An 18,461-nucleotide genomic window follows, 5' to 3' on the forward strand; every position below is an offset into this window, starting at 1 on the left:
CCCCCTACCCCCCTGTAGACTCTGCTAGCCCCCTCATTCCCACAACCCTCCCCTGGACCCCGCTAGCCCCCCAGACCCCCTAACTCCCTGCTAGCTCCCCCATCTTGCCTACCCCCTCCCTTGACTTACCTTAGATCAGGATCTCAGCACCTATCTAATTGCTGAGTTAGATCAGGGGCCATTTTAAACTTGATGACATCCCCTCGAACTTCTAGATGTATGTCTGTATAAAGGTTTTTGTGTTTGGGATCTGCGGCACGTGACAAAATGGTTCCTTTTGTGATAGGTAAAATAGAGCTTTCCAAATACATCCCATTTGAGTCCATGTTGCCTTCCACATTTGCTGCATGCTCTCTCTCCCTTTGCACACTCCTTGCCAATGGAGAATTCTACCCTGTGAGGTGGTTTTTTCTTGCCACAGGCTTTCATGCCCAAGGCATGAATGACCCCTTTTGGTGCAGTCAGCTCCGCAGCCTGGGCCCTCACATTTGGACAGTCTTTTCTGGCTATGTGTGAGACTCGGGGCAGGGTAAGGCAGTGGGCCCAATCTGGCACATGTGGGACTGGGGCAGCGGTCTCAGTTTGGCTTGCACAGATTGTGCCTGCAGTCTTGGGGGCAGGATTGCAGGCACAATCAAGCACACATGAGGCTGGGGTCAGATCTGTTGTGTGGGGCTGGGACTGTAGTTGTGATATGGTGCACAGGACAAGAGCCATGAGTGCCAGGTTGGGTCCACAGACTGGATCCAGCCTATGGACCAACCCTGCACCACTCATCCAGCCCACGGCCCAAAACATTGGAGACCACTGATCTTACCTAAGTTTCTCTTGCTGCAATTTAAGCCCTTTACTTCTTATTCTTCCCCTAGTGGACAAAGAGTGGAATCCTCTTTATAACAACCCTCTTTGTATTTCAAAATGGTTGTCAAATCCCCATTCAGTCTTCTGGTATTTAAGCTAAATAATCCAGGTTCTTCCTGACTCATTTTAAAGAGACTGTTGCTTGACTAAGGACTGCTCATATGAATAAGGATTTTTATGTCTGTGTTCTCTCTGTGGTAATATTTCCCTTTCTTTGTTCAGTGATGATGTTTGTACCTATATGATACCATCTGAGAAAGAGAGGATATATTTACTGCTTGATGTAAATGAGTGTTACTAAGAGAGAAACTGTATAGTAGTAGCAGTTGTAGTAGTAGTAGTAGTAAACCAAGTATAACTGAAGTCAGCTGAGTCACACTGGAGTGAAATTTCTAGTGGTACATAAAGAATGAGGTAAACATGAGCAAAGCAAGCAGTATGGGGTCATCATTTTTAAAATACGACATCATCAGGAGAGGTGAATTTAGAACGATCTATACATTCTAAAGGGGGAATCATTTTTGCCTGGGAAAAATTATAAGAGCAATACTTGTGAAAAAATATATACATTTGGCTTGGATTTCTGCTACAAAGCAGTTTGTCTAGATGCACACAGTTGAAGTAGATTAAGCAAAGCTGTTTGACCCATAACTCTGTGTTGTTCCTAGGCCTTGAGATGGCATGGGTCCAACGACCTCCAGAAAAGGCCTTAAGTGGGGAGTTCTTCAATGTAACGTATGCAGTGTTTGCTTCAGATCACTTCTACCAATATGCTGTCCAAAATGGCATCCTCTCTCACAGGTACTATCTCCTATAGAGACTTCTCTAACGTTCAGAACAACGTACTGCAGTGGATTCCTGGCTGTTTTCAATGATGTGGCTGTACTAATGACTCTACTGGTAGACACTCTGGGAGCATTTTTCTTTGGAGTGACTGTTCCATTCCTTTCATTCTGAGCGTAATATGCTTGCTGCAATTCTACTGAATGGTGGTTAAGAGTGGTTGCATATCCTATTGTGATTGTACACCATTACTACCCTAGCTTGCTGGTCTTCTCCTTCTGGTATGTCTTGGCTTTTAGACTACAAGCTCATTGGGATGGAGATATTTTTGTACAGGGTCTAACACAAAGGGATCCCAGCTGCTTGCAGCCAATAGGTATTACCTCAACATCAATAATGGATTATAGTAGCAATAATAATTCATATAGTTGAATTCATTCCTTTCAAATGTAACTACAAGACGGGCCAGATTTTGAGCTCATTGAAATCAATTTTCTATTGATTTACCGGGACCAGAATTTGTCTGAATGTATATGTATTGACTTAGAGAAGCTTTCAAAGATAACTATGAATGATATTTAATCAAATGAATCATCCACATAAACTTTTATTTTGTTCATCTGAGAATTGTTACCTTCCTGTATCATATATGGTAAAAAAAAAATCCTTCTCACACTTCCCAAAATATGCTTTATAGTAAAATTTCATAGCCATTAATTATAGCATTACAATAGCATTGCCAAAAAATAAACAATTTCTGCCAGTAGAAGAGGGATTATTTCAACAGTCTTTCCAGTGCAACTTGTTCTCATAAAACATTTAGGAGCTTTTGAAAAGACCGCCATTAAATCTGGTTACTAACACAATTATTTCTTACCACATTTCTTTCTTACCTTAATAATGTCAAACTGAAGTGCAGGGAACACACACCGTCATTCAACAAGGCACTTAAATATGTGACTCATTTTAAGCATGGGAGTGGTCTCACTGATTTCAGTGAGATACTACCATGCTTATTGTAACTGGTCCAACCTCCACTGTAGTTTATTCAAATTATTCCACTGGCTTTAGTGGGCTTCAGAACAGGGCCAAAATGTGGCAGATGCTCAATGGAGGCCATAGGGGTAAAATTAGATAAGGTGCTGCTTTTTCAAGGTATTTAGGTGCCTGGCAGTGTGCATAGATGCTTAGAAGGATTTTTAAAAGAGCCTTAGCAAGTTAGATGCCAGATACCAAGTCAGAAGGTCGGGGAAATCAGTGGATGCTAGGTAGTTAACCTGCTTGGGCTAATTTGCAAAACATAAAAGGTGCCTACCTCTATCTTTGGGTACCCAAATACCTTTGTAAATCTGGCCCTAGCCAATCTTGAAAGATTTACCCCGGCATTTACAATTTAAAATATGTATTTGTTTGTACCTATATTTATATTTTAACTCTTTGCATTTATACCTTCACAGTGTAGTCTCTTTTTATAATGCTACTGGTTACTTCTCAGTGGGCGCATCTACACATGCATTAATGCACTGTAGTTGCAGCACATTAAGTTTAATACTTGTATAACCAAGTACTAAATCGACACACAGTAACTGCTAGCACCAGCACATGGCTTTTTACAGATGCTAAATGCGCAGTAGTCTAATACTATTGTGCAGTAGTGAATTAGCATGGTTTTTGCCCTGCGCACTACTGCGCAGTATGATTAGGCTACTACACAATTAGCATATCAAGTAGATGCACCCCAATGGGTGCATCTACCCATATGCTTTGCTGCAGAGTTGACTAATTAGCTCTACGGTAAAGCATCACTGTCTACACATGTGCCAGTATTAGGGCACAGTAAATTGATTTAAAATAGAGTAATTACATGTGCTGAAATGCATATGTAGATGACATCAGGAGCTGGCTGGGGCACCAGGGCTGCCTGTACTTTAGCCTGACACTTGAGCACCCTCATGCCCTGGCCAGGCCATATGCTATCTGACACCACCACCTGGAGCCTGGAACTGACCCTTGGGGCCCTGCCAGCCTGGGGCTGCTACACCCCAACTCAAACTGCTGTAAGGTGCTTATGCAGACTCTGCACCCAGGAGCAGCTGACTGTGACAGAAACTTCACCAGTTTATCACATTGCCTTAACGGCACATGTAGATGCATCCAGTGAATATAATTTGCAGTACAGCAAAAATGAAATCTTTTATAGAACTTGGATACAGAAAGTTACAGTACAGCACACATTTTCAGATGCTGCTCAAATGTTGTCTCAGGCTTATTTACATAGTGCAGCTCATTAAAGAATATTGTTTCAATTATTTTTACTTCCTCTTGCATGGCACCAAGTTCAGAGAGATAATTGCTTATCTGAAAGTAGGGCTGGGTAAATCAGGTGGAAAAATTGTAGTGACATACATTTTTTTGTGCATGTGTGGTTTTTGCAATCTTTACATGTGGTAAACTTTCAAGGGCCTTGAATCATTTTACAGCTGAGTTCACTAAATCCACTTCTGGTTCTAAATGTCACGATTTTCCAATTTGCAATCTTTGAAATCTTACACAGCAGGTAGGTCTAAGCTGGTCTTTTACAGAGCCAGACACTATCCTACCGAAACATGCTACACCAGCTTCCTGAATATTACCTTCCAAGCTGGATGTAGTATAGTCGCTCAATGCTACAGCCCATGTGGCATGTGCACATGGCATGCACACAGGGCTCTATGTGTGTGAATACACTTCTTTCAGTTCAGGAAATATCCTCTGCAGAGCAGGCATAATGTACTGTGCTGTAATTCAGCAGTATGGACATACTAATAAATATCATAGCCATTATCCTTGGACATTTGAGATGGTGGAGCAAAGACAGAGAGACTATAAAGAAACAAACATGCTGATGATAAAATGAGGATGGAAGTACTCAGGAACATATATACTATGGTTTTACCATCAGAGGTGCCATGAGTGGTCTTGCCAAAATCCTCCATCTGGTGGGGCAGTCAGATTGGATGGCCAAGCTGAGGAGTTGGGATCTGCTGGTGGGGTGGTAGCTGCCAGAACTTCCTCCTACAAAGCAGTAGGTGGTAGCCCAGTCAACAGTAGTCTTTCAGTGCTCTGGGACTGCCTGACCCTAAGGTAAAACAGATAAGTAAAAAGAAACAGCCACATGTCTCCTGCCATGGATGTTTGCACTATGATTTTTTTCTGTGCTGTTTTAAAGAGCAGAATTTCATTTTGTGCCTATTGACATTTTTAGGAATGAGAAATTAATATAAATTATCTTTTTTTTTAAAAAAAATGTTGTTTGGCCAGCAATGCTACTGCTGCAAAGAAGTTTTGCGAAGAACAGGAGTGCCCTTCCAACTGGAAAGATGCAAATGGAGAGAACTGCTGTGTTCATCATGCCAACATTCACTCCTGCCCCTTGGCCTTTATGGTTAGTACTGCGGGTAGGGCTTTCAGAAGTCTGTTTGCTCTGGTGGATAGGTCACTTTCATAGCTAGACTCAACATCATGAAAATTAGATGCCTAAAGACAGACCCTTCCTTGAGGATCAAATCCAGGGGCTCATTAAAGCCTGTGAAAAGATTCCCATTAAATATAATGGTCTTTAGATTAGGCTCCCAGGTACCAAACCAAATAGTTTGACTTCTCAGAAGTAGCGAGCAGTTTCCATTCAAATCAGGTAGAATCCCTCACTGACTTGCAGAATTGGGCCTTTTAAACTGATTTGTCTTTAACAGATTTGATCAAGGCAAAACAAATATTTTAGGGCTAGAGAATGAACGTCTGAAGACTTGCTGGTGCACAGTGAGCAAGATACATTCATTTATTTTGGATTCTAGGAGAGCATGTGTAACCAAATTTATGGGGTGAAAAGCTGAGCCCATTTAAATAAATAGGAATATTTCTGATAAGCTGGGGAGTCTCCATTCTTTTTCATCTTTATTTAATATGGTGACTGCAGAAGGAAGCGTGGGGACAATTTGAACTGTGTGTGTTTGCTGAAGGACATAGAAAGCCCATAGGTCTAGAAAGATCACACGAGGCAGGAAGTCCTACATGGTGGCCCTCATGGGGATTCTAATAACTATTTCATTCGGAGTGCCAGTTTTGCAGAAGGAAATCAGTCTCTCACCCACCAATCACATACATACCCCAGGATATACCCTGGAGCTGGTTGTATCTCCATGCTAAGGAGTTCTGACTTTGCTCCTCGGTAGGACTGGCTCCACTTTCTCTCAAGAGATAGATCCCTACCAGAATGGTCATACAACCTCTGGATGTCTTATCTTTCTGACGGAGGCACAGCAGGGGTCAACGTGCACCCCACCAGCATGCCTGCCGCTCTCTTAGTCTACCCACTGACTGCTTCCTTCCCCCTTCCTCTCCCCATCTGAATCTTCAAAGCCACAAACACCCCTTTGTGGGAGGACAGGAGGGGATCTCGTGTGAAGATAGTGCACCCCTGAATTCTTTGTGTGGGGAGTGACATCTGTGAAGACACCTGGCACAAAGATTCCATCTAACCTCACATTTCAAACTTTTTGTGGTTTCCTGCTTGAAAAAAGGCAAGTTTGTGTAGAAAAATTATCATAGACCAAAAATACCACAAGAATGTGGTTATGAGTCTGAATGGGTATTTACCAATCAATCCCTTTCTATTAAGCAAGAGCTTTTTGACAGTGTCATGTGTTCTGAATAGTTTTACCTTAGCTGGCATGAATAATCCGTCTCTTCTTCTGTACCATAATCTAAAGTGCATAAACTGGAATGTCTGCAGAAATATTTGAAATTTGGAATTAGAACTAATCCATTTCAAAAAAGAAAAAAAAAGGACAACAACCTACATCTGTATGTAGTCATTATAATCCTTCATGGCTGCAACTGTTAGGAAATTAAAGTCTTTGCAGCCTTAATGAGAAATGCTGTGAAAGAAAGCATTTCATAGCAGAAATGCTTTATTCATAAGTCAGAAGAAGCTGCTATATCAAAATGAGTGCTGCTGTGAAACTACTATGTAACAGCAAAAAAACTGGAGCAAAATTCTGCTTCTTCCGTGAGGTAAATCCAGAATGACTTGATCAAAGTTACCCCACACTGGCTTTGGCTCATGTTCTTTATAGGAGTTTTATGAGATTTTTAAACTAAATTATAAATGGCTTTGTTCCTATTGCTTGTGTTTTATTTTGGTATACAACAATACCATTTAGTATACAACAATAGTATTTGTGATTTTAGTATACAGCAATACCATGGTGTCATATTGTAGATGCAGCTATAATGCCTAATAATTGAGTGGTCATTGTTTTGAAGCACAAAACTTTATAAGAATACTGTGGGAACCTGGATTTTTCACTGTTTCATTATTTATTGCAATTGTTTGGTGAAGGGGAAAGGTGGAATATGTGGGCCATGGATTCCAGATGATGGACAGATATTTACTCATACCCTATCTACAGCTGGCAAAATGAGTCAGAAAAACTGGACTGCCAAGGTACATTGCATTCTCTGCCTATTACAGTTTATTTGGATTATTATCTTTCCAAGACAGCTTGTAGTAGTTTGAAATAATGTTGTGGAGTCTTAATGCATGAAAAAGGTCAAAGGTCCACCTGAGCCTCGGTTAGCAAAATGAAGCCACACCAGTTTCTACAGCTAACGGCACACAATGAAGTGAGACTTGAACTCAGACATCTGGAGCTATAGGAAGACACCTTAGCTGCTTTTCTACCATATATGACAACTTTCCCCCACCTCACCATGCATGTAAAGGTTGTAGGATAAGAGCCAGATCCTGCAAGGTGCTGAGTGCTTGTAATTCTCCACTGGCTTCATTGAGACTGGACCTAGTGCTTTGTGAAGTCCAGTCCCCCACAGGAACAAAACACTGAGTTTTCAGTATTGTCATTTCCTATGCTGGTGTCTCTAAGGGAGGCATGGTTCCCATCTTCCCTTTTACCATAGAAGGAACAGGAGGACCTGCAAAGGTCTTAAAGGCCTTTCCTTTAGCCCAGCTATAGATGTGCCCCAATCCTGTTCCCTGCCAAGAAGAAGAGATACCTGCCTGGCTTGTTCCAGCTATTGGTGTTGAGTGTGGGGAGGCAGTGAGCTTGTGAGCAGCACTGTGCCTTAGAGGCACTTCTCCCTCTTAAAACCTGTTCCCTGCCCCTGACACCTCTGTGACAGAAGAGAAAAGTCCATCAGAGTGAAGATTTTTCTCGGATGGTTAGAAATGGGGAGAGGGAAAGGAAGGACACTTCCCCCAGTTCCTTTTCCAAAGGCAATACAAATACTTGGGAGATGATATCACTGCATAAACACTGCTTCCTGCTTCTTGCTCTATGTTATAAAGACTCTAGGAAAGTAGCCCACCTTAGGTCTTAGGTAACATGTAATGCATACACTGATAAATATCTCTAAATGAAATTCCTAGACAATTGACTGAGGTACTCTATAAGGCAGTGGGAAGATTTTGAGTTAGCTAGTACCTAAGAATAGGAAGGGGCAATACTAGGTCTAGGGGAAAGGAGCATCAGTTATTGATGTTGAAAGATTCTTGTTTGCACAATTTAAATCAATTGTGATTGTGTTAATTTGTTTTTCAGGTAGTTTTGGTTCATGTGGGTGTGACCTCTCTCATTGCACACATCAGGGTTGGCAGAATTCAGGTAGCTCTGGAAGCCAAAACCACTGTCCTACCTGCAGTAGGTATGAAACTAAACATAGAGTCAATGTATATGAAATAAGTATTACGTAGCGCATCCTACTTATAGATAAGCACGAAGAACAGGAGGACACACATCTTCCCTTCCCCCATAAGGACCTCAGCAGGTCATCTAGTCCAACCCCTGCTCAAAGCCCAACTAAATCATTCCAGCCAGGGATCTGTCAAGCCGGGCTTTAAAAACCTCCAAGAATGGACATCCCACACATCTCTAAGTAACCAGTTCCAGTACTTAATCACCTTCTGAGTGCGAGAATTTTTCCTAATATCCAACCTAAACTTCCATGCAACTTGAGACCACTGCTCCTTGTTCTGTCATCTGCCACCACTGAAAACAGTGTAGCTCCATCCTCTTTGGAACCCCTCTTCAGGTAGTTGAGGGCTGCTCTCAAATCCCCCCTCAGTCTTCTCTTCTCCAGACTAAATAAATCCAGTTCCCTCAGCCTCTCATCAGAAGTCATGTGCCCCAGCCCTCTAACCACTTTTGTTGCCCTCCACTGGATTCTCTCCAACTTGTCCACATCCTTTCTGTAGTGGGGGGCCCAAAACTGGACACAGTGTTCCACATGTGGCCTTTCCAATGCAGAATAAAGGGGAATAATTATTTCCTTTGTTCTGCTGCCAATGCTCCTACTAATGAAGCCCAGTATGTTGTTAGCCTTCTTGGCAGCAGGGGCACACTTTTGACTCATATTCAGCTTGTTGTCCACTATAATCCCCAAGTCCTTTTCTGCAGAGCTGCTGCTTAGTCAGTTGGTCCCAAGCCTGTAGCGGTGCATAGGATTCTTCCATCCTAAATGAGGGAATTTGAACTTGTCCTTGTTGAAGCTCATGAGATTTCTTTTAGTCCAATCCTCTTATTTTTCTAGGTCACTCTGAATCCTAGCCCTACCCTCCAGTGTATCTACTACATCCCCCAGATCGGTATCATCTGAGAACTTGCTGAGGCTGCATCCCATCCTCCAGATCATTAATGAAAATAATGGACAAAAACCAGCCCCAGGATCGACCCCTGGGCCAGTCCACTTGGGATCAGCTGCCAACTAGACCTCAACCCTTTGATTACTACACATTAAGCCCGATGATCCAGCCAGCTTTCTATCCACCTTACAGTCCATTCATCTAACCCATACTTCTGTAACTTGCTTGCAAGAATGATGCAGGAGACAGTATCAAAAGCCTGGCTAAAATAAAGATCTATCACATCCACTGCTTTCCCATCATCCACAGAGCCAGTCATCTCATCATAGAAGGCAATCAGGTATGATTTGCCCTTAGTGAATCCATGCTGACTGATCCTGATCACTTTTTTCTTCTCCAAGTGCTTAGAAATGAACTCCTTGAGGACCTGCTTCATGATTTTTCTAGGGACTGAGGTGAGGCTGACTGCTCTGTAGTTCCCTGGATCCTTCTTCTTCCCTTTCTTAAAGATGGTCACTATATTTGCCCTTTTCCAATCATCTGGGACCTTCCCCAATTGCCACATTTTTTAAAGATAGTAGCCAGCAGCTCTGCAATCACATCAGCCAACTCCCTCAGCACCCTCAGATGCATTGCATTCAGCCCCATGGACTTGTACATGTCCAGCTTTTCTAAATAGTCCCAACCTGTTCTTTCACCACTGTTGGCTGCTCACACTGCCCCCAGCCTGTGCTGCCTAGTGCAGTAGTCTGGGGCTGACCTTGCCTGTGAAGACTGAGGTAATAAATAGTTTGAATCAAATGCCAGAACCAACTGCTTTTGACCTTACTAAGCTTGCTTGGATATTCACACAGTCCCAGATACATGGGTCTTATATTCGCTTTAGTACAGTTGTAAATAGGACTAAGTCAATAACTGTTCGTGCAGTTAGGCTATTGAACTAGAAAGTCAAGGGGGAAAAAAACAAAACATTGATTCAAATCAAACTGCATTTGACTTTTTCCTGGTTTTCTTGACAAAATATAACATCAAACCAGTTTTTACTGAACACAAAACATTTTATTTGACCTGACACAAAATGCTCTGTTAAAATGTGATATTCCCAGCCGTATTCTCATCACTATCACCTCCTCCTCCATCTTGCCTGCTAGTGATAAAGCAGTCAGAAACCTCTGTGATGGTCATAGCATATGACCACAGATTATAATGGGGTAGAAAAGAGTCAGGCAGAGCTATTATTTATTTATTTTCCTTCCAAAGTGTGTTGTATAGACATCTTAAGAGAGCCATTCTTCAGCTTGTTTCAGTGGGACTAATTTTTTTTTGATTGAAAATCTGAGATACAATGTCTAGTAACAAAGATCTAAAGGGACCATCTAAATGTTTGGCTATTGACTTCAGAGAAGGATTTTTACTCTAAGCAATATAATACTTTAAAATAAAATAATAATTTTATTCTAGGTAATAATCCTACTGAGCTTATGTTTCAATAAATGAAAGGAAAAAATAGTGATCATCTAATGAAGCTCCATTTGTCATTAGCTTTATTGACTGCAACACAAAGCAAATCTGATGGCTCTTACCCAACTCTTTTCACTTTGGACATCTTATCCAGAAAAGAATAATGTATTTTAGGATACTTCCAAGCTTATTATTATAAGTATAATTGTTGGAATTGCTTGAGAAGGCTTCCCTTTAAAAAACATGTGGTATCCATGAGATTTCATTAGAAACTCCCTGCATGTGTATGGGATCATTAATTCTGTTCACATTAGCCAAGATTATAAAAACTAGAGGCATCTTTATACATGCTCTGGGATGTTGCATGGGGGGGAGGTATCACAGTGTCTCATCTCACAAGCTTTAGTTAAAGCATCCTGGCCACCATCTTGAAGCATGGGGACACTGAATACACATGATGTGGAGGCTGCTGGAGCTTGTTAATTCACACATTCCAGCAAACTCAATTAATCGAGTCTGTTCCAACATGTGCTAATTAGCATCTGTTAGAGCCAGACATCTGGCATGTGTATAGGTGCCCCAGATGCCTAAATTTACACTCCTTAAGTGCTAATCCTCTGGTGCTGATTAGGAGGATAGGAAGAAAAGATGGGTTTTTGCTTCCTTTATTTCTGGGTCTCAGAGGACTGTGCTTAGTACACAGAATGTGAGTAAGGGAGGCAGTCTTGTCTCACTACAGACTAAACAGACAAGCCTGTCTACAGGCTAAATGAAGATAGACAGACAAAATGCAATAATAACCAAGTAAGACATCTACAACAAGCACTGATGTTCACAATCATTTGAAAGTGATTTAAGGGTCCCTATAAATATCAAAATGCTTCTTTTAGCTACAAGGGCCCTGAATTGCTCAAAATTTGTTCCTTTGCCTATTCTCTCACCTTGCACAGCCATCCACGTATCAGAAGCCATCTGTTTTTGTGGATAAATTTACACCTAAGTTCAGATGACAGTATTTTTTTCAAGTATTCTGATATCTCCCGCTTTCTGTCCAGTGTGTGGAGATGGTTTTTGTGAAGACGATGAAGGCTGTTCGACATGTCCAGCTGACTGTGGAGAATGCCCGCTGACAACTGGTGCCAGAATAGCAATTGCCTTACCAATATGTTTAGTCTGTGCTGGCTTCATACTGACAATAATGGTGAGTGTCCTTTCTCTTGTTTTACTACCATTGTGGCTTGGTCATTATTTTATTATTTACAGAAAAGTTCTTTTGGAAGTAGCGGTTCTCTAGAATCCTTTGAGGAGAAGTTGTTTCTAAATTCAGAGGCTAGTTCTACACTAACCCTGGCAAGAGTTATGGCAATCCTACACTGCTAGAGAGTGTCTGCCAGCTGGGAACTCCATAATGATCCTGACACACCGGACACCAACTGGGGACTCCCTCATGCCAAGGTAATTCCCATCTAAGAAAATCCATTTTGTTTCCAAATGCTGTGCACTGGCAGAGCACTATTAAGCAGGATGCAGTTGAGGAGAAACTCTAGCCCTCGTGGTAAGATTTGGCCCCTAGCAAGGGAACAAGTCACCAGGCAAAAGTTTACATGAAGAGTAGTCTAAGAATTTGTATTAGATGACTTGGCATTACTTCTCGGCTTGTGGTCTTGTCACAAGTTTAATAGGTAATTGCAGAAGTTACATTCTGACTACTCTCTTTGTCACTAGTTTCAGAGAAATAAAATGTCCTTGTGCCCTAAAAATATATACAGGAACTGCTAATATTCTGCACAATTCCATACCAAAAAGGTCTTTATTTCAGTGGGCATAGTGAAATGGTCCCAAGGACTATGCATACAGATAGATAGATAGATATACAGATTTATTATTTACAGGGCACAGAGGTTTGTGAAGGACTTCACAGGCCAAAGAGACATCTATGCCCTTTAAGCATTTTGTAATCTTATATTGGATGCTAGACAATATATGAGGATAAGAAGAAGCATGAAGGGTCTGACCTGAGAGAGGATAAGAAATACTAAATTAGGTCATCATCTGTTACTTAATTAAAGGCTTGGCACAGCATAATTTCATGGTTCAGTTCAAAATATTGGGGTTTTTTTAGTAATTATTAATTATTATAATGACAAATTCACTTACTGAGGGAAGGCAGAAAGAAGCATTTATACAGAGACCTGGACAGATCAATATAGGAAAAGTGATCCTTTGGAATGGAAAGTTCTATGTTGATACAAGACAATGTATTGTTCTTGCTTATTATTTTACAGTATTACTGGAGAATGTATCCTCCATGTTTACATTTACTTCTGTATCTGAAAATACATAAATTTATTTCTAAATGTTACAGAAAGATGTTGCTGGGGGAATGTTTGCAGATGTTTAGTCACTGTATTGATTGTATCCATAACAAAAGACTTATTTGGCTTTAACATATAAATCCATAAATGGATTGGCTCTTTGATATCTCACTTCTTTTCTCATCTCACACTGCAGCTCTGAAGACCATCTGGAGTGTTCAAGCTAACACACTCCCCAGGGTTAACTGAAAGGGAGTGAAGAAAGCAGGCTCTTCCTCAGGGAAAGATGGATTGCTTTATGGTTAAGGCACTATGGTGATACCCAGAGCATTAGGATTTAGTTCCTGATTCTTTTGCATATTTCTTGTGTGACTTTGGGACTTAATATAAAAATCTCTGGCCTTTAATCTCCTGGTGTCTCAGTTTCTTATTGATAGTATGGGAATCAAAATCTGTACCTACTTCACAGAGCTGTTTTCGAGATAAATCAATAGCAGCCTTCCAGGGAGACACTCAGACAATAGAGTTGTGGGGGGGGACTATAATTAGGTATGTGGAATCAGCTTCCTACTGCAGTTCACCACAGGTCCACTTCTGTAACCCTTCAGGTCGCAATGTAATGCTCATTTGTTCCCATGGGCATATTTTTTTCCAGGATAAGAATAAAAATGTTGGTAGGGGTGTTGAGTGACTCTGAATGAGAACTGAAGAATTATCATTGGCTTTTGGCTGTGTTCAAGGTCTGTGGTAGGCACATACATATTTTATTTTTCCCGCAAGAATACAGCATAATTCACATAAATAATATTATGGTTATCAATTACATGATTGTTAAACTTCATGGCAGTTTGTTTTAACAAATTTATTTACATAAGACAGGCCTGCTGCTTTTCTCCTTATCTGGATAAAATTTTCATCCCAGAAAGTGAGAAAGTCTGATTAGAGAGCAGAACTGGGCCCTAGAACTACCACAATTAGACAAGCATTCTGAAATTTCCTAAGCATGATCCCCAGGTCATGGAAGCTGGCACTATTAAGTCCAGAACAGGCTCTGTATAGTGCTTCAAAGTTGGTTTGTTACAAAAATATTTTTTTATTGGGGGTCTTTCAACCTAATGCAGTTGATAACATTTTACCCTCCATCCTCCATATCTTGACAAGACAAGGTGCAGCTTGATCATTGTCTGCTATGTCAGATTTCAGAAGATAATTTTAAAATTAACATTAAACTGATTTGGGATAAAATCAAATCCTTATCTCATCCATGCATATTTTGGCTAAAGGAGACTCAGAATGAGCCTAATTTACCTCCTACAACTATTTCTTGATGATGCTTTTGTAGGGACACATGAATAGTATTGCTTTTTCCATCTTATGCTGTTTCATTTCCTTAGCTTGGGTGTACAAGATCATTCATCTATGTTTGTACGTTAGCCCATGTATGAGCTTGTTTTTTAAAAGATGTTGAGGCCACTTTTACTCAGTTTTTCATATACAGTAACAGATTGCTCATCCAGTGAGCCAGTCTTCCATATACCAGGATGCCACTGACTTCAGAAGGTATTGGATCAGCTCTACAGTCTCTTGTGATCAGTTCATTTTGTTTGATAATACTCTTGCATGGTAAAATGTAATTCTCCTTTTTCTGTAATCATCAGTCACCCAATCCAGGGTCCTTTGAAATTAATGAAAATACTCCCGTTAACCTCACTGAGCTCTAGATGTGATTTGGCCCTCAATTCTCCCCAAATACTGTTAGTTCTCTCATTATGTCATAAGGAATTTTGTATTACTTTGGCTTTTGTCACTTGCCATCTTTTAGTAACTCATTTCAGCAGAACAAAACCTAGAATATGATATTCAGATGGTTTGCAAAAAATGCTGATCTCTACTTGGGTTATAAATTGCCTTGTGATGATTGGATCAAAAGAAATCCCATGAGGTTCAATAAGGACAAGTGCAAAATCCTGCACTTGGGACAGAACAATCCCATGCACTGGTACAGGCTGGGGGCTGCCTGGCAAAGCAGCAGTGCTGCAGAAAAGGACCTGGGGCTTACAATGGACAATAAGCTAAATATCAGCCAACGGTGTGCCCTTGCTACCAAGCAAGTTAACAGCATACTGGGCTGCATTAGTAGGACGGTTGCCAGCAAATTGAGGAAAGTGATTCTTCCCTTCTGTTCAGCACTGGTGAGGCCACATCTGGAGTACTGTGTCCAGTTTTGGAACTGCATTACAGAAAGGATGTAGACAACTTGGGAAGAGTCCAGCAGAAGGCAGCAAAAATGGTTAGGGGGCTGAGGCATATGACTTCCGAGGAGAGGCTGAGGGAACTAGATTTATTAAGTCTGGAGAAGACAAGACTGGGAGGGCATTTAAGAGTAGCTTTAAACTCCCTGAAGGAAAGTTCCAGCAAGGATGGTGCTAAACTGTTCTGAGAGGTGGCAGAACAAGGAATAATGGTCTCAAGTTGCAGCGGGGTAAGTCGAGGTTAGATATTAGGAAGACCTTTCTCACTAGGAGGGTAGTAAAGCACTAGAACAAGTTATATGGAAAGGTTGTGGAATCTCCATCCTTCGTGGGTTTTAAGACCCAACTAGACAAAGCCTTGGCTGGGATCATCTAGTTGGAGATGGTTCTGCCTTGAGCAGGAGATGAGGTCCTGTCCAACCTTAGTTTTCTATTTTTTTAATTTCATCTGCATAATTAATCGGCTATAGAGAATGTGTACTTATACTATTTGTAATTATGGAATTTGAAAGCTTTATTGGACCGTGTAACAGGGTGTCATCCCCAGATGCGCTGGCACACACCTAGAGGTACCCCGCGGAGTTCATTCTTTTTATATTTTGAATACGTTTCCCTTTCCCTCACCTGCCACATCTTGGTGTTTCTTTGGTTTTTAAAAGGGAGGCTGCCCCAGGGCTTCCCAGACAGAGTCTTTGCTCTCACCTCTATAGATGATGAGCTCCTGCCTTAAGGCCTGATTGCATAACTCTGACCTCCCCTTATCATGCCCCATGCCTTGTAGGTGTTATCTGTACAATGTCCCTTTGTTGGGGCCAAAGCCTCTGTTGGGGTAAGGCCTCGACTGCCTCCCCGCATCAGGGCCGCTTACCGGGTGCCAAGGCTCCAGTCACCTGTGGTTGGGTGTTTTACACGTGCTTGCCTCGTCTGCCACGACTTTGGTGTTAATAGAGTTGGTTCTGATGGTCCGGCGCGTGTCATCCAAATATGAGACTCCTTGGCGTCCTGCGGGTCCCGAGTTGATGAGGGCTCCGCCACCCCTACACCCTCGCCCGTTCCAACGGGTGGTGGCCGACCGTCTGGTCCGGCCACAGATCTGCCCATCACTCAGGCAGTCCACAAAAGAAAGATGCAAATTAAAACAAGCACTGTGCTCAAGATGGTTCACTTGGTCGGAATGGCTGCTCCCGCCATCTGCGGTTGTCCTCTGATACAAACTTGCCCTCTGTGGGGTTTGAACCCCCTCTTTGGCTCTCCCCGAGCCCCCTTTGAGGGCTTAATTTACTTCCTCTGGTCACAGTTAAGGCTCACTCTTGAGCTGTGCCCCTATTACCGGGGCTACGGTAGCCACAGTCAGAGAGTGTTCTTGTACTACAGTTTATAAGGTACTCGGCTCCTGCTGAGTCCTGGCCGCTCCCAGCCGGTTAGAACAACAGTCCGATGCCCTCCAGGACCAGCTGCCTGGGCTCAAAAGCCCCGCTGGGGCTTCCCTTTTCCCCAAAGGCTCCTACCACGTTTGAAGGCCGCTTGCATCCGCCGCAATGTGCTCTGGCCGGCTTCACTTCCGTCGCCGCCTTCTTCCGGTTCCACCTCCTCCCTGGCCATCCCCGGCCTCTCTTTATGCCGGCCCCAGGAGTACCAGCCCCTCCCTTTCCCACACACCTGCGAAAGGTGCGTTCTCACCACGCGAAAGGCATTCTTTTAAATTTGAAAAGGCCCCAAGGTGTACCGAAGGCTGTTTTTGGCTGATCCTCCTTCCTCAACAGGATTTGCCAGTAACCCTTCGGCAAATCAAGTGTTGATATGAACTTGGCCTGCCCTATGTGTTCCACTAGTTCACTTACTTGGGGCATGGGGAACGCGTCGAATTGTGTCAAGGCATTTAATTTCTGAAAGTCCACACATAGCCTTAAACTCCCATCTGGTTTTGTCACGGCCACCAAGGGGCTGCGCCATGGGCTACGGGATGGTGTGATAATCCCTTGCTCCAGCATTTTTTCTAATTCTTCTTTGATGGGCTGGTACCTATGGTACAGGATTCGACGCCATTTCTCGCGTGCCACCTAACCCTCCTGAGTTATAATTTTGTGTTCCACCCCGGCCGCTTTCCCTGGCCTATCAGTGAAGATGTCTTTAAACTCTTTCACTAGGCCGTGCAATTGTTGTAACTGTTTAGTCTTCAGCTGTCTCCCTACCGGGATCTGCTCTACATCCTCGGGACCTTCTGGATTGTCCCTGACTTATACCCCAAATTCAGCCGACTTGGGCTTAGGGAAATCAGCAGGCCCTTGGGCTCGTGCCACTCTTTAAGGAGATTGATATGGTAAATCTGTTTCTCCCTTTTCGCCCCCAGGTGCAATATTTCATAATCTACGGGACCTACTCTCCTTACTACAGTAAACGGGCCCTGCCAGCAAGTCAAAAACTTGCTAGTCGAACTGGGCAGTAGCACTAGCACCTTTTGCCCTATTTTTAGCTCCTGCTCCTTTGTCTGCGTATCTTTGTCTGCGGTGTATCTTTCTTTCTGTTTGCTTTGGGCCTGCCCCAAATTGTCGTGGGCCACCTCTCTAATGACCCACAGATGTTCCTGTAGATCTCTGACATGCTCTGAGTCTCCCTTTCCCGGATTCAGGTCCGCCTCCCACCCTTCTCTCACAACATCTAACAGGCTGCGCGGACGGTGCCCGAACATTAATTCAAAGGATGAATAGCCCAGCGATGCCTGTGGGGCATGCCTAACTGCAAACAGCAAAGGGGGAACCATTAGGTGCCACTTCTTCGGTTCTATTTGCGCACACCAGTGCAGCATCCCCTTCAAGGTGCCGTTAAAACATTCTACCAAACCTTTGGTTTGGGGATGGTACACTGCCGTCTTTAGATGACATATCTGTAGCACTTTGCACATAGCCCCCAGCACCAGGGACATAAAATTAGCCCCTTGGTCCGTAACTATTTCTCTGGGGATTCCAAATTTGGCTACCCACTTCATTAACTCCTCCGCCATCTTGGGCCCAGTAACCACTTTGCAGCGGGATAGCCTCCGGGAATCTAGTTGAATAGTCTATGAGCACTAATATAAACTGATGTCCCACTACGCTCCGGGACAGTGGACCTACCACATCTAAAGCCACCCTGGTGAATGGCTCCCATATGACT

At 42.7% G+C, this 18,461-nt stretch overlaps 1 protein-coding gene across 1 annotated transcript in view; it reads left to right on the plus strand.

Moving 5' to 3' along the window:
* Positions 1 to 18,461, plus strand: part of LOC109323282 (atrial natriuretic peptide receptor 1-like) — a 54,831-nt gene that overhangs the window by 3,661 nt on the left and 32,709 nt on the right. Inside the window, exons 2-6 of the mRNA XM_019554730.1 lie at positions 1,530 to 1,662; positions 4,945 to 5,068; positions 7,025 to 7,129; positions 8,241 to 8,343; positions 11,797 to 11,942. Coding sequence (XP_019410275.1) covers positions 1,530 to 1,662; positions 4,945 to 5,068; positions 7,025 to 7,129; positions 8,241 to 8,343; positions 11,797 to 11,942 — 611 coding nt within the window. The remainder of the gene's footprint in view (positions 1 to 1,529; positions 1,663 to 4,944; positions 5,069 to 7,024; positions 7,130 to 8,240; positions 8,344 to 11,796; positions 11,943 to 18,461) is intronic.

Source organism: Crocodylus porosus, unplaced genomic scaffold (assembly GCF_001723895.1).
Source record: "Crocodylus porosus isolate Cpor-Errol unplaced genomic scaffold, CroPor_comp1, whole genome shotgun sequence".
In the NCBI taxonomy this organism is placed as follows: Eukaryota; Metazoa; Chordata; order Crocodylia; family Crocodylidae; genus Crocodylus; species Crocodylus porosus.